The 26,950-nt window shown below is 49.8% G+C and overlaps 1 protein-coding gene across 1 annotated transcript; it reads left to right on the top strand.

Moving 5' to 3' along the window:
- The first annotated feature begins 4,072 nt into the window (after window positions 1-4,072).
- Window positions 4,073-23,828, top strand: LOC114499142 (solute carrier family 22 member 6-like). Its single transcript, XM_036030018.1, is given in 10 exon segments — window positions 4,073-4,123; window positions 4,126-4,458; window positions 10,047-10,150; window positions 12,385-12,677; window positions 13,426-13,594; window positions 14,153-14,426; window positions 17,144-17,177; window positions 17,513-17,621; window positions 23,331-23,414; window positions 23,768-23,828. Coding segments are annotated over 10 exon segments (1,497 nt in total). The 5' UTR covers window positions 4,073-4,087.
- The last annotated feature ends 3,122 nt before the right edge of the window (window positions 23,829-26,950 follow it).

The raw sequence follows: 26,950 nt of genomic DNA, 5'->3' as shown, positions 1-26,950 counted from the left end.
CCTCTCTTTGTCTGTCTCAAAAGTAACAGCCCCTCCCCATGGGCCAGCTTCCAGCCCACAAGGCAGTCCAGTCCAGTCCCTGCCCTCGGCCCCAGGACTTTGCAAACCATCCCAGACCTCGCCCCCCACCGCCACCCCCTCTCTTCCTCTGAACCGTGTCCTCTGGCCCGCGCATGTCTTCTGCACAAGCATAATCTTCAGAACCTCATCCCTGAGGGACACCCCCAGGAAGACGCCAGTGATCTCAGATTCCCTCATGGGCAGAGAGAGGGCAGATCTCCTCCAGGGACTTGATCATCATGACCTTGACCAGGAGGCCCGGCTTGGTGACAGGGACCCACTCCCTGTCCTCAGCCTTGCTGCTGTGAGCTCTGCATCCCCAGCCCTGACCCCAACCATGACCTCGGCCCCAATGTCACTGCCAAATCCTCCATGGAAGCTGCCCTGGCCTCCCATTTCCAGGGCCCTTTTCCTTGGAAAAAAAGCACTTCTGACCTGTGTCCCCAAGGAGTCATCCCTGGGACATTGGCTCGCATCCCAACCCCTCACCTCTGGGCCTGAGTTCTGATGCCGTCACGCCTCACTCCAGTGGTCTCAGATGCTGTGTCCAGTCTTGACCACAAGGCCCTGTCCTCAGCCAGAGTTAGGAGGGCCTTTGTGACCACCCTCGGGCTCTCCCGACACAGCTCTGAGCACGTCCTAGCCAGGATGGCACACGCAGAAGCGTCCTCAACCACGTGGCCCCGGGACTCCACGCGATAAGGAAGTTCATTCCCACTGTTTTCAGCCACTACCTTTGTGGCCATTTGTTACAGCAGCAGTCAGAAACTGATGCACACCCTTATTCTCAGACTCCTCTGGGTGTGTCAAGCTGGCCCAGATGGGAATTTATTCCAGATGGCCCAGAGAGATTTTATTTTCTCATGCACCTTTTTTTGGTAGGGATAGCGCTGTATTGTCTCGATTGCCACAGTCCTCACCACTCCCTATTGCTCACACCTTTATGTTACCCTCTGGCCTTGTAGCCATTTAAGTTCGGCCCTCCTAGACTCCTCTCTGTGAAACCCCCACCTTGCTGTCATACGTTTTCAGAGCTATGAAAGGTTTTTGTTGTAGGCATAGGGAGCAAAAGGAAAGCACTGGGTGGACCCCCCTGCTCATTGTTCCTCCTCATCCAAGAGAACCATCAAACAACCTTCTTTCAGCCTGTATCATGCTGTGGTCCTAGAACGGGAGCTGACTCCATTACCAAAAGCTGGAGTGATAAGCTAGGTGAGCTTGGGACTCAGTTTCCCCGACCAGCCCAAAGGAAGTCTGTTGCCGATTCTCCCAAACTCCTCCCCCAAGGGAAGCCCACACCCAAAGGGCAAGTTCTTTGGGAGATACATCCAGAGAAGAAACCAGGTGGCCTATCGGGGCCTGAATTGGTCAGGGTCTTTTTGTTTGTTTTTCCTTTTGTGTTTCTTGGGCATCACCCCACACACCTGAAGGTTGGCAGTTCCAGGTGTGATTCCCGGTGAGGCCTGGGTTGCGGGCCAGGTCCTCAGTTGGGGATGTGTGAGAGGCGACTGACCCACTGGTGTTTCTCTCCCTCTCTTTCTCCCTCTCTCCCCTTCTCTCTAAAAATAAATACATAAAATCTTTTTTAAAACAATAAATAAATAAAGCAAAGCACTAGCATAAGGTTGAAGTCTGGGCCTGGCAAACACCTGCCTGGGGCACTACACAAAGGGAATGTCTTCAAAGCCCCTTCGTGGGGCCCTCCCGCCACCCCTGAGTCCCCTGGGGCCCCTCGGGTGGGAGGGGTCCTGTAAACAGTTTTGTATCCACATAAACACCCCCCGCTGATTTTTGTCTGGTTTTCTTCACCTCATCCTCCACCCTAGCAACCTCGTCAGATTCTCTTACCGTCACCCAGATGCACATCGGGTGTGGCCTCTCCATTCTGGGGGCACTGAGCCAGCCTGCGGTGGTTTTTCTCTTGGCTTTCCTGGCGCGTCGTCCCCCATGGGCCCTCTCCCTGCAGCCCTTGCTTCCCTGGCTGCTCTTCCCTCTTCTCTCGGCTTTCCTTCCTCCTCTGGTTTTTTCCACTCTTCCAGTATCTCCTCATCTTCTGCCTTTCCCTTGTCTTCTCTCTTTCCCTTGTTTTCTAACTTTTGCTTGTCTTCCAGAGTACAAGCTACTTCTGGCTTTTTCGCATTCTCAGGCTGTTTGTTTTCCGTCCTCCCTTGATCCTGGGCAATCCTTCATTTTCCCTGTAGAGTCTTTCCACATGGAGATGTCCCATCTTTTTCCTGCCCCGCATAAATTCTGGACAGGGCCCTCCTCTCCTAGCCTTGCCGAGGGTTCCCAACAGCGGCTGTAGAGAGCGGGAAGGACATGAAGCGACCATTAGGAGCTCACAGGTGCTCAGGGTGCAGCCACAGCGAGCACGGACGGTGGGCGCCTGGACCCTGCATTAGTCAGGATGTAGATCTAGGTGGTAGATGGACGATGTTGAGTCTGATGGGACGTCTGGAACTGTGGCAGCCACCTGTGACCCAACAGAGCAAGAACTAAGGCAACAACTGAGAGGAACACAGTGGAAAGATGGCCCTAACCTGCGGGTGGACAACGTCATTGAGCTCCTGATTTAACGAGGCCACAGCCACCTACCACTAATCAGTAATTTGGGGAATTCAAATGTAAATCCTCCTTCTTCCTGAAGTCATTGAGAGTTGGTTTTTCTGTGATCTGTAGCCAAAGACATATTGACTAATTTATTTTACAGCTCCATTGCAATACAATAGGTAATTTTGTCCATATTTACGGTATACATTTTGATGAGTTTTGACAGATGCATATGCCCGTGAAACCATCCCCCACAACCAAGACAAGGAATTTATTCATTACCACTGCAAGGTTCCTCATGCCCCTTCTTGGTGTAGACATAAGCTGCTTCTATTTCTTTCTTTTTTACGATTTTGTTTGTTTATTTTTAGAGAGCGGGAAAGAGAAGGAGAAAGAGAGAGAGAGAAACATCAACGAAACGGAAGCATTGATCAGTTGTCTCTCCCACACCCCCAACCAGGGGCCAGGCCTGCAACCCAGGCACATGCTCTGACCAGGAATCAAACCAGCAACCTTTCCCCTTATGGGGCAACATTCAACCAGCCGAGCCACTAAACAGTGGGATTGCTGAGTCATATGTAAGGTGTATGTTTAACTTTTTAAGAAATAATCAAACAATATTCCGAAGTGGTTGTAACATTTTACACCCCCACCGGCAGTATGTGAGAGTTCCAGTTGCGACACATCTTTGCCTATACATGGTGCAATCGATTCGTCAAATCTTAACCATTGCAGGGGCTGTGTAGTGTGACTTCCTGTAGTTTTCATTTGCAGTTTCCTAACGACGAATGCTGTTGAGCGACTTCCCATGTGCTTATTTCCATCTAGATCTGTTCCTTGGTAAAGTATTCAAAAATTTTGCACGTTTTCAAATTTGATTGTTTGATTTCTTATGATTGAATTGGAAGCTTTTTTTTTTTAATGTATTCTAGAAACAAGTCCTAGGCCAGATATGTGTGTTTTGTAAACAGTTTCTCCGAGTTCATAGCTGGGCTTTTTATTGTTACAGCAGTGACTTTTGAAACTTGCCTTTTTATTTTTATGGCAGTGATTTGGCCTTCCTTCCTGACCTTAACATTTTTCTCTTCTTCTCCAAGGAGGAGGCCACCTGTTCTGGCCCCATCAGAAGGCCCGAACTGCCAGACTGAGGGGCCTCGTCAGTGACCCTCCTCAGACCTGACCTGTCCTTACATCCCCTTGAAGAAACCATTAATGCAGTGAGTCTTAATAATTGAATGTCTTACTCTCAAGTTGTAGTTTAACTTGATTCCTTAAAGAAAAAAAAAAGTTGTAAAAACTGCTACTGGCCGTCAGGAGGCCCGGGGCTACAGCGGACCCGGACTGATGAGATAGAGACAAAGGGTGGTTCTTCGCTCCCCCCCAGGCCCCCGCACCCCCCACCCTCCCGCACACCCCACACCCAAAGACAGGAACTGCGTGTGGGAGCAGGAGGCCTCAGCTCCAGCGGTCCTGCCTCATGGCCTTCAGTGACCTCCTGCAGCAGCTGGGGGGGACGTCGGCCGCTTCCAGCAGATCCAGGTGACTTTGTTGTTGCTCCCCCCGCTCCTGCTGACCTCCCACATCACCCTACAGAACTTCACCACCACCATCCTCACCCATCACCGCCACCTGCCTGCCAATGCCAACCTCAGTGAGGATGGGGAGCTGAACGCCTGGCCGCCCTTGGACGGGCAGGGGCAGCCCGAGTCCTGCCTCTGCTTCACCTCCCCACAACGGGGACGGCCCTTCCCCAATGGCACAGACATCAAGGGCACAGCAGCCACAGAGCCCTGCACCAGTGGCTGGATCTACAGCAAGAGCACCTCCCCTTCCGCCATCGTGACCGAAGTGAGGACACCTGGGCCCCTGCCTCGCCCCCTTCCAATCCCTGCATCCCCATCTTACCATCCCCAAACAGACCACGTGACCCTGACCTGAGTGTATCTCAATGTGGGAAGAGCCTGGAGCTGTGAGGAGCTTCGCCCCAAATGTGAGAGAACAGTGGCTGGAGTTTGGGGGCTTCCTGATAGAAGAGACGTGGAAGTCCTTGAGGAAAGGTGTGCTCTGCCCTTTCACCCCCACCAGAGAGAGACGCTGTTCTGGGAGTTTAATATTTTCCTTTGCTTTCCCTGGGGTAGGGAACTGGTGTGTGGGGGGGGGGGGGAACGGTACAGAGGGAGGGGGAAAGGAGACATGCAGGTGGCTGGGAGTTACAGGGGTATTCCTGAGCAGGGGAGTCTCAGCTCAGTGTCCTAGAGACAAAAACGGCCTCTGAGTTCATCTAGAAAGAGCTCTCAGCAACTGGGGCCAGGAGATAGAGACCAGCCAAGGGAGAAAAAAACAGGAAGGAGAAGAGGGTTATGGGGGTCCTTTCATCTGTAGGAATTGAACACCCCTTCCCCCCAAAACACACGCCTGCCTTTGTAAAGTCACCCCAGACTGCAGAGTGGTTCATCCAGCTGAATTCTGTACCTTGTACCTGTCATATTAACCATGTTCTTAGCAGCTGTTCTAGTTAACGGTCTTTTGGTGGCAAGAAACAGAAGCTCTCCCCAGTTTGTTCGGGGGAAAGGGGGGTGGATTACTGCACGACTACAGGGATTTTAGGAAATCCAAGGACAGGAAATGGAGTGTGTCCAGGCCTCATGGAAACTGGAACCAGAAACCGGAACACAAGAGGCGTCTCTGTACATTTACTCTGTTCCCGTCCTCTCTCCGCCCATCTCCTCTGTGTGCTCACCTTGCCAGAGGACCACCTGTCCCAGCCCTGATCCATGACCTTTCAGACTTAGGGTCTGCCAACAACCGGAATGTTTCTGTGTGTCTTAAATCAAACTCTCAGAAAAGTCTCTGATTGGCTCAGCATAACACATTGATGGGCTCATCCCCTCCCACAACTGGCCCAGTTAGATGTCCACACCTCATTTAATCACCATGGCAAGAGGCAGCACAGTGGGATCATGTGACCCCCTTGCCCACCAGTCAGGGCTATGCCGAGAAGATGCCCTGAGTAGGAACTGTGGTCAGGCATGGTCCTCAAACTTGCCTGATGTGGCCTCTGTCTGAAACTGACCAAATTTAGTCTCCCTGCTGTGGAGACACACCCATATCAAATGCTGTCCCTCCCATGCCTGGTGTGGGGGATTTTCTTCATCACTCTCCAGCCTCAGCCCAAGTTCTGAGACATCCACATCAACACACCCAAACTTTGGGTCTTACCAGTCCTTCCAGATCTGCTTCCCCGTTTCCCTTCTTAAAACTTTACACTCTGCTTGCCAAGGTCAACAGTATTCCAGGAAACATCAACCCGGCACTTGCTCTTCTGTTCAAACAGCAGGCAGTTTGGTCCAAAAGCTCAGATCTCTTGCCATCTAGAACTAAGAATCTGGGTACACAAATGCCTTGGACCTTCTTCTAAATAAAGACTGGATAGTAATCTCATCATTGTTGGTTTCAATGACTGACAAGGCCAGGTGCACAGGTAGGCCACTCCCCGAGATGTATGGAGATGCCGAGAATAATCCAATCTTCTCCTAGTAGACACCGGGGGTGGGGCCATCACCCACTGGTGCACACAGGCCTGGGATGCCAACAGTCTTCTTTTACAAGTGCCAGCCAGACGACCTCTTCCTTGAACCAATAATGTCAAAGCCTAGAGTTGCACCAGAAAACAATTCACTCAGGTAACAGGCAGCTTACATGCATAACCCAATGTGAGGCTGGACCTCCTGAGTTGTGAGCAAATGAAACAGCTCACCAATTAACAGGGGCTGCTTAAGCAAGACACTTAATCACAATGAAGACACTCCACCCAGGCCCAATGGCCCCAGGTCACCTGAGAAAGAAAAGTCCCAGCTTGCTCCTTGGAAGGAAAATGACCCAACATCCGTAGGGTTACCTCAGCACTCTGAGTACAAAGCAAAACAGCAATAAATATAATAAGAAAAAGAGGCTGGCTGTGGGTTATAATAAAAACCCTGAGCACTTCTCCTTATTTTCTTCTGAACTAAAATATCCTGGGCAACAACTAGCAGCTTCCATCTGTACCATATTAGTCAAGACTCTTATTTGCAAGTGACTGTAATTCAACTCAAGCTAATTTGAGCATCAAGGCTCCTATGCCCAAACCACAAGATGGGCAGAGGCAGAAATGGCTCCAGGAACTGTGGGCACCAGAACTAGGGGTGTCATCAGGACCCTTCTGGGTCTCATCTCTGCTTTTCTTTGCATGCTAGGCATGTCCACAATGTACACGATCCTTCACAAGGTGGCCACAGATCATTCTGGGCTCACTCCAAATGACTTCCCCACCAGAGAGAAAGGTTTCTGTCTCCCAGCTCCAAATTTGAAAAATTCCAGGAAAGACTGATTGGCTGGCTTGGGTCATGTGCCCACCCCTCGGTCCAAAGACTACAGGGCAGGGAGGGCATGGGTTATTATGAATGACCCAGCCTGAATCTCCTCTTCCTTCCTGTTCTGCAGATGATTAAGAGCTGCCATTTCACCTCTCTGCTCTCTGTGCTTTTCTCCTTTTCCTTCCCCAGAGGCCAACCTCAAAGCATCTGTCGTTTATCGTAGCCTTCATTAAATTAGCCATTCAGAGCGTGCCAGGCGGCGATTCTCTGAGTCTGCCTCAAAGCCTATTCCTAGACTTTGGTTCCTATTCCCAATAAAGTACTTCTCTACACAAGAGACCCAGGAGCATTGTCCTTTTCAGTTGTGTGTTCGGTTCCTGGTCAGGGCACATACTTCAGTTGCGGATTCAATCCCCAGTGTGAATGCATACAGAAGGCAATAAATCAATGTTTCTCTCTTGCATCTATGTTTCTCTCTCTCCCTTCCTCTTTCTCTAAAGAGCAATGAAAGAATGTCCCCAGGTGAGAATTAAAAAAAAAGAGGCCCAGGAGCACACAGAAATAGTTGATCCTCAGGGATTCCAGGTGCACATGAAGAGAACACAGATGGTGGTGTAAGCCCCAAACAACCTTTGCTTTTGCAGGTGACGAGACCTTACAGCAAACCACAGGCAGAGAGACTCTGAGAACTCTGTACTCACTGGTCCATTTCTAATGTGGACTGCGTACAGATCTCATAATAGACTGCACAGAAGCCCTTCCCTTTGCACCCCCCTGACTCCTTACCTCTTTCCCACACCCTCTTGCCCCTTATCCTTTCATTTCTCCGTTCCAGGCTACAATAACCTTCACTCACTCACCGTTTCCCACGTCCATCTCCACAGGCACATTCCACTCATGTGTTTCCAGCAAAGTACTGTGAACATGAATTCTCAGCTGGACACAGCCCCAGAATCAGTTCCAGATAAAAGCCATATTAGACAACACATAGAATTACAGGAGAACAGTTGTTCAAATAAAACAGCAATAAAGTCCATCATTCTTTGGGGAAAAGTGTTTGAATGCTGACATTGCAAATTTTACATCGTGTGGTATGTGCATCCACAGAATATTAAAAGTCCTATAGTAATTAGTGTATTTGGAAATAAGGATTTCTCCCCAGCCAAATCTTGGGTATACATGAACACACATCAGGGGGCGGTCTCCAGTTGCCTTGATCATTTGAGCCCCTTTATCTTTTTTTTTTTTTGATGAGCAAAAGAAATGACAGTTTAAAAATTCACTTGAAAGTATAAAAAATTGCTCCTAATTGTAAAGGAAATGCCATATCTATTGATCATTTCAACTCAATCTTAATGGCATGTCCATCAGCAGGGTGGCTCTCCTGCAGGCTGTAGAGCTATTCTGACCCATCTAGAGTAGAGAGACAGTACTTTCAAAATGATGGGCTTTTTCCTTATATTAATTAAAATGGCCACAAAATATAAACTATAGGTTGTACTATCCAATTGCTGTTTATTTGAAAGATGCAGATAACCACAACTCTCTCAAATGTGTGTATGGAAAGTCAATGGAAGGATGAAAGAGTATTTCACAGAATTCAAGGTCAAGAATGTAGGCCCACAGAGTCATATGACAAGATGCTCAGCATCACTAGCCATCTGAGAGATGCAAATTCAAACCACAATGAGATGCCACTTCACACCATCAGAATGGCCATCATAAACAAATCAACAAACAAGTGCTGGCGAGATTGTGGAGAAAAGGGGACCCTAGTGCACTGTTGGTGGGAATGCAGACTGGTGCAGCCAATGTGGAAAACAGTATGGAATTTCCTTAGAAAACTAAAAATGGAACTGCCTTTTGACCCAGCAATTCCACTGCTGGGATTATATCCTAAGAACCCCGAAACACCAATTCAAAAGAACCTAGCACCCCAATGTTCATAGCAGCACAATTTACAATAGCCACGTGCTGGAAGCAACCTAAGTGCCCATCAGTAAATGAATGGATCAAAAAACTATGGTACATTTACACAATGGAATTCTATGCAGCAGAAAGAAAGAAGGAGCTCCTACCCTTTGCAACAGCATGGATGGAGCTGGAAAGCATTATGCTAAGCGAAACAAGCCAGGCAGTGAAAGACAAATACCATATGATCTCACCTATAAGTAGAACCTAATCAACAAAACAAACAAGTGAGCAAAATATAACCAGAGACATTGAAATTAAGAACAAACTGACAGTAACCAGAGGGGAGGGGGTAATGGGGGGGATTAGGGGGAAAGGTTGTCAAGGAACATGTATAAAGGACACATGGACAAAGCCAAAGTGGGGTAGAATCGAGGGTGGGAGGTGGGGATGGCTGGGGTGGGGGGGAAATGGAGACAACTGCACTTGAACAACAATAAAAAAATAAAAAACAAATAAAAGTGAAAAAAAAAAAGAATGTGGGCCCAGGCTCATGAGGGTCTGGGATCAGGGAGCTGAAGGGGACTGAAAGCTGGACTCTCCCTCTCCACCTCTCTGGTGCTGACTGGGCTCTCCCCCGACTTCCCTCTGACTCGATACTTCATTCCTCTTCCTCCTCCTCCTCTTCTCTCTTTCTTCCATGTTTCTCATGCTCTGTCTCCGCCTCTCACTCTTTCTCTCCTGTTTTCTCAGCTCCACTTCCATATCGTGCCAAAGCTTAGCCATCCCATCCCAGCTTCAGGTGTCCCGACAAGTCTTGCTTCTCTGAGTCACATTTCCAAATTAATAATCAAAAGATTCTGATTAGCTCGAGCCAGCTCCAGGGCCAGGTTTCTTCAGGTGTGCCAGGGAGGGATAGCTTCAGGAGCCCTGAAGGAGATTGAGGGGTCAGTGCTCAGAAGAGGAGGAAGTGTCTAAGCAGGCACCATGAAAGGCACCTCTCACATGTTTTGAAATAACGTGATGAGAAAGATTGCCTGGTAGGGGGAGAGAGGCACTCCTGACACGCAGGTCTCAAATCAAGACCCTCAGTCCCACCGGGAGAGAGGGAGCAGGGCTTCCCAGGGACCAGCCAAGCTCTTCTGGACCCCAGCTCTTCCTTCCTCGCAGTGGGACCTCCTGTGCGCACACCAGAACTTGCCCCAGCTGACCCTACTCATTTTCACGGCAGGGATGCTGTTTGGAGACTTGGTGTTTGGGAACTTGGTAGACAGGTCAGTGGTGGACAAAGCTGGGTCAAGGAGCAAAGGCATGGGCCCTCTAGGCTGGACACGGGGGGAGACTGGCATCCCTGAAAATCCAGGGAGGGACACATGACTGATCCACTCGAGTGTGGTGACATCTGGAAAGCCTAACGGAGTCCATCAGCACTTTCCACACCTAACTTCCTTTCACTTACTTTTTGCAATACCCTTGTGAAGCCAGCAAGGGTGGTGCTATCATCTGCATTTTACCTGTAAGGACACTGAGGTTGAAGGATGTTAAATAACTTGCCCAAAATGTCCAGAAGGATCAAAAAAGAAAAGCTATCCATTGTTAATTCTGAGGATTGGAATTGGCAAGAAGAGAACTTTTCACTCTGCATTTCTATACATTTGGACTTTTATAACAATTTATTACCTTTATCATTTTAAAAAACTAAATAATGTTTTTTAAAAGTACAGTCACAAGGCCCTGGCTGGTGTAACTCAGTGGATTGAGCATGGGCTGCAAACCAAAGGGTCACTGGTTCGATTCCCAGTCAGGGCACATGGCTGGGTTGTGGGCTGGGTCCCCAGTAGGGGCGCGTGGGAGACAACCACACATTGATGTGTCTTTTCCTCTCTTTCTCCCTCCCTTCCCCTCTCTCTAAAAATAAATACATAAAATCTTTGAAATAAATAAATAAAGGTACAGTCACACAACTCGTAAGTGGCAAAAGCAGGACAGGAATCCAGATTTTCTGACACCCTGAAGAGGCCACTTGGCGCCCCTTCTGCCTTGTGTGTAACCTGTGCATGTCACGGAAACACAGACCTGAGGGTCAGTGAGAGCACGGAGAAAGGCTCAGCTCCACCGCTAACTGTGTGTCCGTGGGAGGGCTGCACAGCCTCTCTTTGACTGATCTGGTTTTTCCCCCTATGAGATGAGGGTGATGATCCTAACCCCAGAAAGTTATAGTGAAGGTTACGTTAGTGCCTGGAACTCAGTAGGGATCACCCTAACCTTGACTATCTTGCAGGCCCACGACCATAAACAGATCATGGAGTGGATAACAGGAGGCAATTTTCTAGAGCATAAAATCTGCCAGTTTTAGAAATGTCATAGCAGATCAAAAATACACAAAATCAGCTTTATTCTTTTTTTTTTTTAGAGAGAGGGGAAGGGAAGGAGAGAGAAAGGGAGAGAAACATCAATGTGTGGTTGCCTCTTGCGTGTCCCCCACTGAGGATCTGTTCCACAACCCAGGTATGTGCCCTGACCAGGAATTGAACTGGCGACCCCCTGGTTTGCAGGCTGGCACTCAATTCACTGAGCCACACCAGCCAGGGCAGCTTTATTCTTCATAACATATAAGCCACAGTCAGATCCATTTTGCAAAAGCAACAACTTTGCATAGGTTTCTCAAAACAAATCTATAAGCCAAACTCACAGATACAGAGAACAGGTAGGCAGTTGCCAGAGGCGGAGGGCTGAGGGCTGGCCAGATGGGAGAAAGGGGTCAAAAGGTACGAACCCCCAGTCATAGAACAAATGAGTCATGGGATGTGATGGACAGCACGGTGACTACAGTGATTAATAGCGAGCTGCATACTTGAAAGTTGCTAACAGAGTAGATCTTAAAAAATCCCTCATCACAGGAAAAAAAAATTTTATAACTATGCATAGTAAGTACACCTATTGTGGGATCATTTTGCAGTGTATATAATTATTGAATCCCTGTGGTGTACACCTGAAATAATACAATGTTTCATGTCAACTATGCCTCAATTTCTTAAGAATTACAAAAGACTGTCTCCTAGCAGAGGTCTGTCAGAGATCCTCCACCAACCATCAGAGAATCCACCACATCCTGCAGCAGCAGCTCCCAAACCTTAAGAGCTTGCTAAAAATCCTATTTCTAGCTTAACTTCCAGAAGGCCTTGAGTCGGATTCAGGCATCTGAGTAGTTTCCACACACCCCTGTGATTCCGAGGAGAGTATTTGGGCCCCTCCACCCATGTGCCGATGTGTCAGGACCCTGGACAGCGGCAGCCCAAGCCTGGGCCTACTGCAAGGGCGCCCAGGTTCCAGCCCTTGCCTTCTTATCCCCCGACTGCCGTCTCAGCACCTACCTCCTGGTCACACATGAGCAGCCTTGCACAAAAACTATTAGATGGCCCGGGGCACCAAGCGTGAAACAGACAAGGACACTGGGCAGGGAGGAAGCAATGTGCTCTTTGAACCTGAGTTTCTCCTCTCCCCACAGGGTGGACCACAGGGAGGTACTGACCTGGAGCTACCTGCAGGTAGCGGGGTCAGAGGCCTGCACTGCCTTCACACCCAACTTCACAGCCTACTGCACTCGCCGCTTCCCTTCAAGCGTGGCTATAAGGGGCCTCACCTCCAACTCCCTGACACCTAGAGAGAGGGGCCCTGGGTGGGCTGGGCTTGTGGGTTCAGTGGAGCAGGGGACCAGACCAATTCAGACCTCAGCTCCTTCCGAGTACAAAGCTGAGACCACCTGTCCCAGCACCCATACCTACCAAGGCCTCCCTTGGGGTAGGCAGGGCCCAGGGAAGAAAGAAATGAAGATGGTGACCTCTTTGGTGGCTCTGATCTTTGGAAGCTGGAATGCCTCCCAGATATTTGGGGATCACTGAAAGGATGAATTGAGTAAATGTTTGATAGAGACTGGGGGGTGGGGTTACACAGAGAGGTCAAACTGGGAGCCTTTGATCCATCATTCATTTATTTAACACAGTTTTAAGAGGCACCTAATTTGTGTTGGACTCTGCATTGGGGACACAGGAGTGAACTAGTGGACACTACCCGTGAACTCAGAGCTGGAAGTCTACTGGGGGAACTGCCAAGGAGTTACAGATTCCCCAGGCCAAGCAAAGGGCATGGCACAGAGTTGCCAGCCCTAACTGCTTGTTGGGTTAAAATGAGTTGAAGGAAGTGCAAGTGGAATGGCCATAGGCAGAGCAAAGGATGTTTGGGAGAAGCCAGGTAATATGAATGTCAGAGCTAGACTCTGGGAAACAGGAGCGCACCTGGGATTCAGAGCCCTCCAGCCTACTCCTGGCTCCACACACACACTGAACGGTGCTGTTGATCAAACCACCTTTGCCTTACCCTCCGGGGTGGGGAGGGGAGGGCAGAGATGCACAGAAGGACTGAGCTCGAAAGAGGGGCCCTTCTGCTTTGATGTGAGGGTCCTCGTTCACCTGGAGATGACTACTAACCCTCACATACGTGTCTACTCACACGCCCCTGACCTTGGCCTGAGCTCTGCTCTTCTCCCCAGGCTTGGAGTGGCTGCCCATCCATGCCGGCCCAGTTCTGAGCTTCTTATTTGGGTTAGTCTGCAGCCTCTGCCAGTTCTCCCCACCTGGCATGGCTTATGCTGTGCCCTACTGGCGCCACCTGCAGCCATTGGTCTCTCTGCCCTTCTTTGTCGCCTTCATCTACTCCAGGTGTGTGGGGCCTGGGGGCAGGGCAGAGGCTTCACAATCACAGGTGGACAGAGCATCCTAGACCACCCCTACCTACCTACCTACCTACCTACCTACCTTCCCTCCTAGTGCCGCAGGCCAAAGCAAAAAGAACCAAGGCTCAGTCTGGTAATGGGGAACCCCGTGACCAGAGAAGGTTGAACTTGTTATCTCATGGCTCCCGGAACACGAAGACAATAGCAACCCTCGGAGGAGAACCCAGGGGTCCTAACTCCCAGCCCAGAATCCTTTCCATCCCTCCAAGGTGTCTTCCTTCTCTGGTCTGCACCCTTCGCAGGCAGCCACAACTCTATCAATACAGGTTGAAGGCAACCCCGCCCCGGCCCTCCGCCCACAGGTCCCCCGTTAAGTCAGCCCTCCGCCTTGGGGAGGCTGCCCCTCTCCCCGAGGGCCCTATGGAGAGTGGCCTGGGTCAACGGGAAGCAGGAAGAGCGAGCCAAGCTGAGTAGGGAGGGGAGAGCCCTGGGACCTCGTGCGACACCCCGCCAGGGCTCTGCCCGCCCTGACCCATCACCCTAGAACCTGTGCCTCCCAGGACAGGGGTTGGGAGGAGGAGTTGCCCGGGAGGCCTGGACCTAAGCCCTCTGCACCCAAGCAGCTGCTTCACATGCACCTGCGGAAGGGCCTGAGGATGAATGCGGCCCAGCCCTCAACGTTGCAGCTGCTACGCTCCCCGCCGTTCGCCACCTCCTCCTCTGCCTCCTGCCGCCGTGGGCGCTCCATCCTCAGGCAGGCAGGAGACAGACAGACTGATGGACAGAAGCAGATTGAGAAAACAGAGCAGACTGGGAAGGTAAGAGGCTGGGGGGGGGGTGTCCCCCAGCAAGTGGCAAAGTACATAGGCACCCTGGAGCCTCAGAGGGCTCCCTGCCTCTCCAGAGAAAGCCCAGCTGCCCCTCAAACAGCCAAGTGCTCCCCTTCCCTTCCAAGACCTCCGAGCTCAGCTCCCCGCAGGAGCCCTGACCTCCTGGCCCCAAGAGCTGTATGACAGCATTCCCATTCCCCCGAAGGTGTCTCCGATGGCCGTGTAACGCATCACCACATATTTAGCGCCCCGCCGGGCGGAAACCAACATGTCAGGTGGGCTACATTTGAAGGCCTGACTTGAGAAGAATCCACTTCTAAACTCAGCCAGGTCATTGCCTGAGTTCACTTCCTTGAGGGTGTAGGACCGAGGACCCTGGTGTCTTGCTGGCTGTCGGAACGGCCCAGGGCTGCCCTCCGCCTCCGGCACTGCCCTCAGGCCCGCACGTGGGCTTTCCCAGCGGCTGCTCCGCTGGCCGTGCCAGCAGAGAGGGTCTTTTGAGTGGGTCTCCTGGCTGGTCCCCCTCCTGGAGTCCAGGGGCCACCAGGTCTTCCCAAACACTGCACAGCAGGTCCCTGGCACCACAGTCATTTGCAGCTGACAAAGGTACGGCCCTGATCTCACTTGTTTTACATATTTCTAGAATACCTCTGTGGGAAAACTTGCAGGAAATCCATGTGGGTCAAGTAATTAGGCAGCTGGAATATGCAACAGAACGAAATTTTAATGGCTTTTCTAATCCCGTATTTCAGAAACGGTCACTGTTAACATGCTGGCATGGGCTCATCCAGACTTTTACCGTTTGCACATGCCTGAAACAGGCAAATGCACAGTAATCTATATCACATGTAGTTGCAAAAATGCAGCATAAATCACAGGCATTTGTTCTGAATATAGTTCATGAGCATCACCCCAAACCAGTAAACGCAGACCTTCACAGCTGACCCTGTGTTCCCGTGATTCAGGCCCTCCCACCGAGGAAGGCAGAGAGGACCGAGGGGGGAGGGGCCAGGAGGCCAGAAACCAGAGGCTCCGGGGCCAGGGTCAGTTCAAAGGTAAATAACCCTGAGGCCTCCTCATCCCCAAGGAAGGGCTAAAAGATGCGGGAAGGGTCAACGGTCATTGGTGACTAACCCACAGCCTCTGCCCATCCCAGAGTCCACCCAGGGGGAAATGGGAGGGGCTAAGGGTTCAGGGGCATTAGTTTTAAAACAGACTTCAGTTTTGTCTACACACCAACCTTCTCTCCAGTAAGTAAATATTTCACAAACGTGACCCTCATCCACACTGAGTACTGTTGCTCCGAGAAGCAGAAAACAGTATCTTCTTTTTCAATTCACATTTATTTTATTCTGGAGGAACTTGAACATTTTCTTCATATGATTTTTACCTATTTCTTATAAACGTCCTATTCATACCCCTTGTCCGTTTTTTTCTTTTTATTGACTTGTAAGAACCCTCTTTTACATTAAAGATACTAACCTAGTACCGCATATGGTCAATATTTTTTGCATTTTAAAATCTCTTTAGACTTATCACTTTTTTAAAATAGAGACATTTTGTTGCTTTGCATAAACACATCTACCTATTTTTAAAATCCAGCTTCCGTGTTTCAGATTATATCCTTAGTACAAAACTATTCACCTAGATTTTCTTCAAGCGTGTTCATATTTGTCTCGGCTTTTATATTTTGTGACAATTCATTTGAGATAGAGAGGAACATAAAGGAGAGGAGGTAGTCTATTTTTTTCTAGGTTAGTTAATTATATCAACCCATTTAACGAACGGCCCGTCCTTTCCTGGTCAACGTGAAACATCACCCTTATCACACACCGTTTCTGAACTATTCAGTCCCACCGACTTCTCTGCCCAGTCTGGTGCCAATACTATTCTGTATAGTTCTTCATTCTAGCGTGGCTCATAGACGCCTGTCTTCCATGGCCAGCCTCTCACTGTGCCCTGCCCAGCCTTGAGGCAGGACGCGACACCTAACCACATCTCTGAGGCTCCACGCTGCCCCACGACACGTCACAAAGCTGTGCTGATCTCATGAAGACTCCATGGGGAGACAGACATGACGCTAACATCACACGCCACACAGCCAGACGTTGAGAGGCAATTTCTGCTCTCCCTCAACTCCAGCAAATCCCTCCAATCGATGGCTTGCTGCTATGGATTCTTCCCCCTGTCTCTCCTAATGCTTCCTCCGTACAACCTCTAAAACCTCCCAAGAGTGCATCTCTAGCTGTAAATTGACATACAGCACTCAACAAAGCAAAAAAATGAATCCTTTCTTTCTTAGAATTCATCAGCTGTTTCTTGAGAATCCCTAGGAGGTGAGGTCTCTTGCAAACAACCCCTCCCGGTACAAAGAACCAATCAAAGCCAGCTCCCATCCAAAGCCAATCTCTCAAGACAGGGACTGGGGGTCAGGGGAGAGAGGGAGGACCTACGGCAAAGTTAAAACACGTTATTTTCTCCTGGGTAATATTAAAATGCAGTCTAATATATGGTAGATAATGAATACTGCCTTTTAGAATTAAGGAAAGAGTTTTTAATGTGCATTCAAAAGGGGAAAACCCACCCACACAGCTGATGTAAGTCCTGCAAGAAAGAGCAGATGCAAGAGCAGCGTGCCAGCTGCAGCCCCCACACAGAGGTGGCACCGCTACCACCCAAAGCATGTCCCCCTGCTTCTGCCCCAGGTCCGTACTCGACCTCGGCTACCTCGGCTTAATCGTGAGTCTGCAAAGCTGTGGGGTCAACATCTGCCTGATGTAGGTGCTCTTCACAAGTGCAGACACCTTATCTCATTTCCTGGGCTTCTTGGCCAACAGGTCACTGGGCCACAGGCCTGCCCAAACAGCCTCCTTGCTGCCGTCAGGGATCTGCATTCCAGCCTGTGCTAGGATACCCCAGGGTGAGCACGTGCCCCACTCCCGCCCCCACCCTGGTCCTTTCCCAAACCCAGACCCCCATCTGGCCCAAGCCAGCTACCTAAAAGGGTAAGCAAAGACCCAAAGCGCCTCCCAACTTTCCCCAGCACCCCTATCGTCAGTCTGATTTCCTTCCAGACCAGTTGTTCCGCCACATCACAATGGCTGTGTCGGGAAAAGGCTGTGAGACTGGCTCCTTGAACTGCCTCCTCTTGTACACCAGGGAGCTGTCGCCCACAGTGATGCGGTGAGCAGAGTGCGGGGGAGGCGTCCTGGGCCCGGACAAGGAGGCCCTAGAGCCCGAAGCTTTCCAGGAAAAATGGCACAAGGTCAATCGGTGATTCTGTAAGACAAGAAAGGAGGGCAAAGACATACAGAAATTAGGATGAGTTAAAGACGAAAGATAAGATGGTATCACTCACTCCAAATATATCAGTCACCACAGAAATGTAAATGAGTTAAACCTACCAGGTAAAAGGCAGAGATATTCCCAGTTGATTTTTTTTTTTTAATTTAGTTGATGATGTTTGCAGGAGGCCCACCTAAAATGTCAGCACAGGAAAATGTTAAATGTGGGAGAGTGGAAGAAGACATACCAGGAAAGCACTAACCAGAAGAAAGCTAGGCAGATACGCTAACAGGAGTCAGAATAAACTCTAAGACCAAAACACGTACAGTGTTTAAGAATATGGCTCTGGCCCTGGCTGGCGTAGCTCAGTGGATTGAGCGTGGGCTGCAAACCAAAGTGTCGCAAGTTCGATTCCCAGTCAGGGCACATGCCTTGGCCCTCAGGAACCGCACACTGATGTTTCTCTCTCTCTCTCTTTCTCCCTCCCTTCCCTCTCTAAAAATAAATAAATAAAATCTAAAAAAAAAAAAGAAAGAAAAAAAAAGAAGTAGCTGCATCCAGCATTTCCCTTAAAAAAAAAAAGAATACGGCTCTGGTATGTAAAGTAACTAGTCCAAATGCTCAGTTATCTCCTTACCTGTAAAACACAGCTAAGAATAATAATAATAGTACCAGAAATAAATTAAACAGAAAACAAAGATATAAAAAAAACAGTCAACAAAACAAAAAGTTGATCTTTGAAAGGATCAATGAACCCTGGCTGGTGTGGCTCGGCAGTTGAATGTCGGACTACAAACCGAAAGGTCACCAGTTCAGTTCCTGGTCAGGGCACATGCCTGGGCTGGGGGCCAGGTCCCCACTAGGGGACCTCAGAGAGGCAGCCCACTGATGTTTCTCTCACACATCGATGGTTTTCTCTCTTCTCCCTCCTTTCCCCTCTGTCTGAAAAGTAAATAAAATCTTTCTTAAAAAAAAAAAGAAAGAAAGGAAATATCAATGAAATGGACAAATCCCTGGTAACAACAATCAAAAATATATAAAGGGAGCCCTGGCTGACATAGCTCAGTGGATTGAGCATGGGCTGTAAACCAAAGCATCACAGGTTCAACTCCCACTCAGGGCACATGCCTGGGCTGCAGGCCATGGCCTCCAGCAACCGCGCATTGATGCCTGGTTCACAGCCTGCACTCAATCCACTGAGCTACGCCAGCCAGGAGATAAAATATTTTTAAAAGAATAACACAAGTGAGTTCAGCCACACTTTTAAGAAACAAATCTTCCAATATTTTAAAAACACTTCTCTAAGAAAGAGAAAAAGAGGGAATTACCTCGAGTCCGTTGTAGGAGGACAGCTTACACTGAAACCAAAGGAGGATGGCTGGGAGCTGAAGCCCACAGGCCGGTCTCACTCATAAACATGTGCAAGCTCCTAAACAAAACGTGTTTAAATGAATCCACTGATGTCTAAGAATGATAATACATTATGACCAAGGGGCATTAATCTCAGGAAAGCGAAGGTGGTCGGTCGTATGTTAATACCACCACATTAATAGATTATCATTGAAGTAAAAGCAGAAAAATTCTTAACAAAAATTAACAGCCATTAAAACAAAGAGCTTTAAGAAAAGAGTAATAAAAGGAATTTTAACTTGATAGGGAACATTTACCAAAAACCCAAAGCAAATGTTATTCTTAACGGTGAAACATCAGAAGTATTCCTTTTAAACCTGGGAACCCAAGGAACAGGCCTGCGACTCCTCCCCCGTTCCACATTATGCATGAGGATGGGGATGCGGCTGTGCTGAGGGGCTGAGGGGGGGAGAATGACAAATAACAGCCCTGGCCGGGTGCTTCAGTGGGTTGCAGTGTCGTCCCAATGTTCGCGCACTCTCCCTCTCTCTCTCTCCCCTTCCTTTCTTTCTCTAAAATCAATAAATATATCCTCGGGTGAGGATTTTTTAAAAATTAACTATAAAACATAACAAATAACAAAAATAAGACTAGGAAGGAAAAATCAAACTGTCACTTTGTAGAGGATACAGTTCTCTATAGAAAAATCTAAAATCATTATAAATAATAAAACTTTTCAAGGTGGCTGGATACAAGGTCAATAAATAAAATAATTGCATTTTCTACTCTGGTAAAAATTAGAAAGTTTAACTTTTTAAGAATTCCTGTATCAGCCCTGGCTGGCATAGCTCAGTGGATTGAGCGCGGGCTGCGAACCAAAGTGTCTATCACAGGTTCGATTCCCAGTCAGGGCACATGCCTGGGTTGCAGGCCATGACCCCCAGCAACCGCACATTCATGTTTCTCTCTCTCTCTCTTTCTCCCTCCCTTCTCTCTCTAAAAATAAATAAATAAAATCTTTAAAAAAAAGAATTCCTGTATCAAGAAAATATCTTTAATTGTAGTGAAAGGTATTAAGGAAAACTGAAATGCACTATGTTTGTGGACAGGAAATCTCATAATTGGCATTCTCATAATTGGCATAAGATGATCTAAAACGTCAATGACTCCGATATTAATTTATAAATTCAATGCAATTCAGACAAAAATCTCCATAGATATTTTCTCTTTTTTTTAGATTTTATTTATTTATTTTTAGAGAGGGAAGGGAGGGAGAAAGAGAGACAGAGAGAAACATCAATGTGCAGTTGCTGGGGGTCATGGCCTGCAATCCAGGCATGTGCCCTGACTGGGAATCGAACCTGTGATAGACACTTTGGTGCGCAGCCCGTGCTCAATCCACTGAGCTATGCCAGCGAGGGCTCCATGGATATTTTCAAGAAACTGGTGAGGAAATTCTCAAATGTATATGAACATGCTATGGGCCCAGTATCACTAAGTTCTTTTTTACAAAGAACAAGATAGAAGCATCGGCCCTGCCAGAAATCAAGCCCTATTATAAACGCATATTATAGGAAATACTATAGTTATAAGATTACAGCAACTAAGACAGTGGATGAGGGAGCAAGGGAAACAAATTGGCCAGCGGAAAAGAGCAGCAAACCTGGAAACAGACCCACACACGGGAGCAAGCCTCCTGCAGAGGAGGCATGCGACTGGATGAAATACAGAATGGTCAGTCAGTAGTGCCACGCACCTACTCCCTCACACGGGAAATAAGCCCAATGCAATCTACGTTTCACCCTGGAACGGAAACTAACTTCTGCTGAGGAGGGGATGATTTCTGAAGACATAAAAAGGGTTAGCCAAAAAAGGAACACTGATAAATTTTTCTACTTTGAATGTTTTTTTTTAATTCTGCCCATCTGTTTCCCTATAAATAAGGTGAAAGGAGTAAAAGAAGATATTTTCAAGGATTTGTACCCAGCATTTATTTAAAAAAAAAAACTTCTGGAAATCAAATAGAAAAAGAACTTCTATTTCCATGAAAATAACACAATAACACTGAAAACAACTCCCCAAAAAGTATAAAGTATTTTTAAATATCCTTTAAAATACCGAAGAGCTAGAAGAAGAGGAAGGGAAAACAACGCCGCCCATCTAGGGGAAATCGGGGAGCCGGAGAGGTGGGCAGAGCACCTGGGCATCCGAGCAAGTGTGGACATGATGGGAAACGCTGTGTGCATTCTCCTCAGCCTCAGACTCTGCTGTCTAACACAGCCCGGCGGCTGCTGGCCAGCACTGCTCTGCTGGCAAAGGAAAAGAAAGGAAAGAAAAAATGTTCAGCCCTGGCCGGTGCGGTTCAGTGGGTTGGGCGCTGGCCTGCGAACCCAAGGGTCGCCGGTTCCATTCACAGCCAGGGCACATGCCTGGGTTTCAGGCCAGGTCCCCAGTACAGGGAGCGTGAGAGACAACCACACATTGATGTTTCTCTCCCTCTCTTTCTCCCTCCCTTCCCCTCTCTTTCAATACAAATAAATGAATAAGTCTTTTTTAAAATTTTTGAAGAGAAGTGTTTCAGATGTCATTATTTGGAGAGAATATGATCATCTACCTAGATGAACCAATAAAACAACAAGCAATTGAAACTAATGCGAACTCCTCAAGGATGCTGGATACAAAATCCAATTACCCAAACATCGAGAGTAATAACTTACAAGCAATAAAATAGAGAAACACCCTAGAAAAACTTTGAAAATGAAGATACCATTCAAGATAACACCGGAAGCTGGATCCTACTGGGAAATTACTGTGGGACACCAAAGACTGTCACGGAGGAAGTTATTGAAACTCTTTTAAGATCATGAGAATTATTTCAGTAAGTGAAGAGACATTCCACACTCTTGTTTAGAATGAAATAGGATAAAGATGTTCATCCTCCCCCAAGTTAATTTATAGAAATTTAAAGGGGAGCCCTGACCATATAGCTCGGTTGGTTCGAGTGTTGTCCCAGCACCCCTAAGGAGCAGGTCCAATCCCCGGTCAGGGCACGCGCAAGAAGCAACCAGTGACTGCATAAATAAATGGGACAACACATCCATGTTTCTCTCTCTCCCTTCCCCTTTCTCTCTTTCCCTCCCTCTCTCCCTCCCTCCTTCCCTCATCAATAAATTTTTAAAGAAATTTAAGGAGGCAATAAAGGACAAATGATGGATGATAACGCCATCATCCTATAACTCCAAATGATGGATTATAATCATCATGAACTGAAGATTATAATTCACTCAACCCTCTGCACTTGAGGTTAAAAGAAAAAAAAATGCAGCGGAAGAGGGAGTGGCTGAGCAGCTCGCACGACCAGGAAAGATCAAAGGTCAGCAGTCAGTCTGAAGGCCTCACTGGAAATGCAAAGGGACCGGCACAAGACAACAGCTGAGGCGGGCAGGGACCCACCATGCGGGGGTTTACAGGGAGGCCAGACTTCATTCTAGCACAGTGAGACACCACGGGATGGCTTTAAGCATGATATGACCTGGGTTATGGTTTTAAAAAACCACTTCGGCTTCCTCTTACAGAACAGGCTGGGCACAGAGGCCCAAGACCAAGGACAGCAATGGGAAGACGGGTCGGGACCCCACGGAAACAGCACCGCAGCGTTAGTGCCGGCAGCGTTAGCGCCCCCCAGCGCTGCGGTGTCAGCGCTGCAGCATTAGCACGGCAGTCCGGCCACAGCAAGAAATGAAAATGGCCTGGCGTGAACTGATGGGCATTGGTTCCGGGAGACTGGATGGCTGGGATGGGGAAACCCGGGGGAGGAGCCAACTCGGGGGTAGAAATGAAGAGTTCCTCGCCCTTGACCTTTTAGACATCCAAGTGGAAGTGTCAGCGAGGAAGTCAGCTATACAGCCTGGAGTTCAGAGGAGAGGCTGGTTGGGGACTCACTGACAATCATACAGCAGGTTCATATCGGGGCTGGAACCCACGCTTCCTGGCTCCAAAACCATTTGCTCCCCACTTTCCTTTCAGCCAAGGTCAACGCCAGCGTTGGGCACTACAGCGGGGAATGTGAAAAGAAACAGCAACAGCGGCAGGCACAGCTGGGGCTGCTGCAACCCCTCAGCCTCACCCAAGTTCTCCTCCCCCAAGGCAGAGGGGCGTGGCCATGGCAACAGCCTTGGGTACCACAGGCAGCAGCCTAAGCCCATTAGCGGCCAGGACCGCTGAGTTCTACCCCTCCCTGCCTCTCTGCATCTACAGAGTGGCCCCTGTGGCTGCCACCCTCTTCCTGCCGGAGACCCAGGGCCAACCTCGGCCCAGCAAGATTCAGGACCTGGAGATAAGGCGGGCTGCACCCTCCCCTTCCCTCTCCTCCCCTCCCTCAGAGTTACAAGAAACTCCCATCTCCTTGCTCCAGCCTCCTTTGACAAAAGAAGACCAGGCCCAGGGGAGAGAGCAAGGACTTACCTAGGGTCACTCGGCAGCACTCTGGCGGAGCCAAGGCCAGAACGCAGGTCTCTGGGGCCCCGGGCCTCCTGGGTCCTGTTCTCACACGTAGGCTGAGTCCCCCGGAATCCTTTCTGAGACTCTCAGCTCTTAAAAACAGTGGGCAGTTTGGAATATCAAGTGGGACAGCTGAGCACAAGTGTAAAAAAAAACCAAACTCAACTCAAACCCTGCTCGTCCTTCTCCTGTAGATGGAAAAGGAAACTGGGGCAGGAGCAGCAGATGGTCGCGCTCCAGGCCCCCGAGGACTGAGAGAGGGCAGAGAGCGGACAAGGCGCCCCTGCACCTCCTGCATATCCACGCTAAGCAGCAACGGAGAAACGGCAGCCAGGGGAGGACAGAAGCCACCTCTGCGGAACCTGTGGCTGCAGAGAAACATTTCCCCTACGCCCCCCCACTCCTAGCCGGCTCACTCATTAAAGTAACTTTGCCCAACTTCTCCCACTGTTCCCCTCTGGCCCAAACACAGTGGCCACTGCACAGCAGCCAAACCTCGGACCCCAAAAGTATCCAGTGACCCCTCATGGAGAAAATCCAAGTGCAACTACAACTGAGATACATTTCACAGGTTGCAAGTTACAAGAGCAGTATTTTAAAAGAACCGCATTTCTGGCTCACGTGGTTGAGCATCATCCTGCAAAGCAAAAGGTTGCTGGTTCGATTCCCGGTGGAGGCACATGCCTGGGTTGAGGGATGGTCCCTGGCTGGGGAACATGCAAGAGGCAGCCAATTGATGTTTCTCTCTCACAACGATGCTTCTCTCCCTCTTTCTCCCTCTTTTCCCCGTGTCTAAAAAATAAATAAGATCTTTAAAAGAGTTGCACTTGTATATATTGGCAATAAGCTACTAGAAATAAACATTTAACATTTACAGTAGCATCAAAAAATGGAAATATACAGAGACAATGAACAGGTCAGTGGTTGCCCTGGCCAGTGTGGCTCAGGTGGTTAGAGTGGCGTCCAGTAAACCAAAGGGTTGCAGGTTCAATCCCCAGTCAGGCTGCACTGGAGGCAACCAACAGATGTTTCTCTCTAGATATCATCTCTCTCTCTCTCTCTCTCTCCCACCCTCTCTCTCGCTCTCTCTCGCGCTCTCTCTCTCTCTCTATCCCCCTTCCTCCCTCTATAAGAGCAATGAAAAAAAAAAGTTCACAGATTAAAAAAAAAGAAAAAGATCAGCCCTGGCTGGTGTGGCTCAGTGAATTGAGTGCCAGCCTGTGAATCAAAGGGCCCCTGGTTCAATTCCCAGTCAGGGCACATGCCTGGGTTTCGAGCCAGGTCCCCAGTAGGGGGCACATGAGAGGCAACCACACGTTGATATTTCTCTCCCTCTCTTTCTCTCTCCCTTTCCCTCTCTCTAAAAATAAATAGATAAAATCTTAAAAAAAAAAAAAAAAGATCAGATCAGTGGTTGCCAGAGGTTCAGAGAGAGCGAGGATGGACAGCAGGTGGAACACAGGACTCTGACGGCAGGGAAACCATTGTGTCTGACACTTATGATGGCACCATACCTACCGAAATCCTTCAATAAGCTCTCAGGTAAGCATTATGGTAATCCTCAGGCAGAGGAAGGTTACGAGACACAGCTAAGAAATAACTACACTTGAACCCAGACAGCAGAACTCACGCATGTGCTCGCGCGCACACACACACACACACACGGTGCTCCCCCCTTGCTTGCCACGTTCCTCTGCTCCCTTCAAGGCTTCCTTCCAGGTGCAGTGAAACACCTTATGCGTCTTGCTCCCCCACCACCGCGTGCAGAGACAGGCACGCACGGCCCCAGCACCAAGGCGGGGGACAGGACCGTGGGACCTGCACCTGGCTCTGCAGGGGCAAGGGCCGACGTGCCACCGCAGACCCAATGCGCAGGCACCCACTAGGACCCCAGGGTCCTCCTCTCTGTTTCTAGATCTGCTCTCCATCCCTGCCCTTGGCCTTGGCCTTGGCCCTGCCCCCATTCTGTCAGCCCATCTTCAAAGAACATCAGAGACAGGAGAGAGTCCTTTGGGACCATCTAGTCCATCTCCAAATCTAACCCCGCCCAGTTTATAGATGGGTAGACTGAGGCTGGGAGTGAGGCCATGGCTCCTTTTCTCCCACAAGGTTCTAGACTGGGCCTCCCGGTTAACTCAGACAGCCTGGTGCCCCGCTGTGCTCTCTGCCTCTGGAACCAGGTCGTCCTCTCCAGCCAGGCCCACGCCCTCCCACGGAGCCCGTTCTCCCTAGCCGTCCCTCTCTCTTCACCGTTTGTCCTGTTTCAGAAGTCCACGGGCTGTTGTCTGCCCTCGTACCTTTCCCCAGAACATCTCCTCTCTTCAACCAGCTCATCAACACCGCCCCCCCCCCCCCCCCCCCCGGCTTCTGGGCTCTGGTTCCGCCCCGCCCCCCTCCCTCCGCAGTGCCTAGCACAACGCTGAGCAGACTCCAGACTGTGCCCTCAGGGTGGGGCTCCGATATCAATCTGCAGGAAGGAGGACACGCCATAGGCTGCACTGTGTGGTTGTTAAACAGTCACTACCGATTGATGGAAAGCTCTGGAAGCCTAACCCTGAATTACAGGCCAAGGAAACGAAGGAAGGCTGGGCTGGGGCGGGGTTTTTCTCCCTGCCTTCCCCCACCCCAGGTGGTCTACAGAGTCACTTCACCAGCTGTTGGAGGCAGGACTGCTAGCGCAGGCCGGGCACGTGCCCCTGGGAGAGGTCTCCAAGCTGGGAGACACAGAGGTGCAGACGCACCCCCAGAGGGAGGCAGTTTGAGACCCAAGCAGGGCTGCTTCCCACGGTCCCAAACCGAGACCCAGTCTGCCTGCCTCCCTCCCTCCCTGCACTGGCGCCATCTTCTTCTGGGACGTTGCCCTTCAGGAAAGCGCTTTCTCCTCTTAATGTGCACCCAGCCCCTCCATTTCTGAGCCTCCCGTCCTCCGTGGAAAGGGCAAGAAGGGCAGGGAAGGGCAGTCCCCGCCCCTGGAGCCACAGGCTGTGTCCGCTGGCCCTTGGCTGCGCACAGCCCCGTCTCCGACTCCTGTGCGGGCTCCAAGTTCAGGCACACCCCTGACGGCCCTGGGGAGAGTCACTGCTAGCCCGCAGGCGCCGGCGCCGCCCCCTCCCCCCGCCTCAGCCTCGGAGCTCGGGCCCTAACTCGATTGTGCACTGTTAATCCAGCGAGTGGCGGGCAGAGTAAACAGGCGGCCTCCGAGGTCCGCTCCGACTCATCAGTCCCTGCCCTGGTCAGGCTGGCAGGCGGCGCCAAGGGGGCCGGCCGGCTGGGGAGGGGGCCTTAGACCCGAGTAGAAAGCCTGATTACCAGCCCCCACCCCTGCAGTCCAGCTGTGGGGGCTGGGGGCGGGGCGGCATTGTGAATACGCTGAAGCT

Source organism: Phyllostomus discolor, chromosome 6 (genome assembly GCF_004126475.2).
Source record: "Phyllostomus discolor isolate MPI-MPIP mPhyDis1 chromosome 6, mPhyDis1.pri.v3, whole genome shotgun sequence".
Classification (NCBI taxonomy): Eukaryota; Metazoa; Chordata; class Mammalia; order Chiroptera; family Phyllostomidae; genus Phyllostomus; species Phyllostomus discolor.
This window is presented reverse-complemented; position numbering and strand designations above follow the sequence as displayed.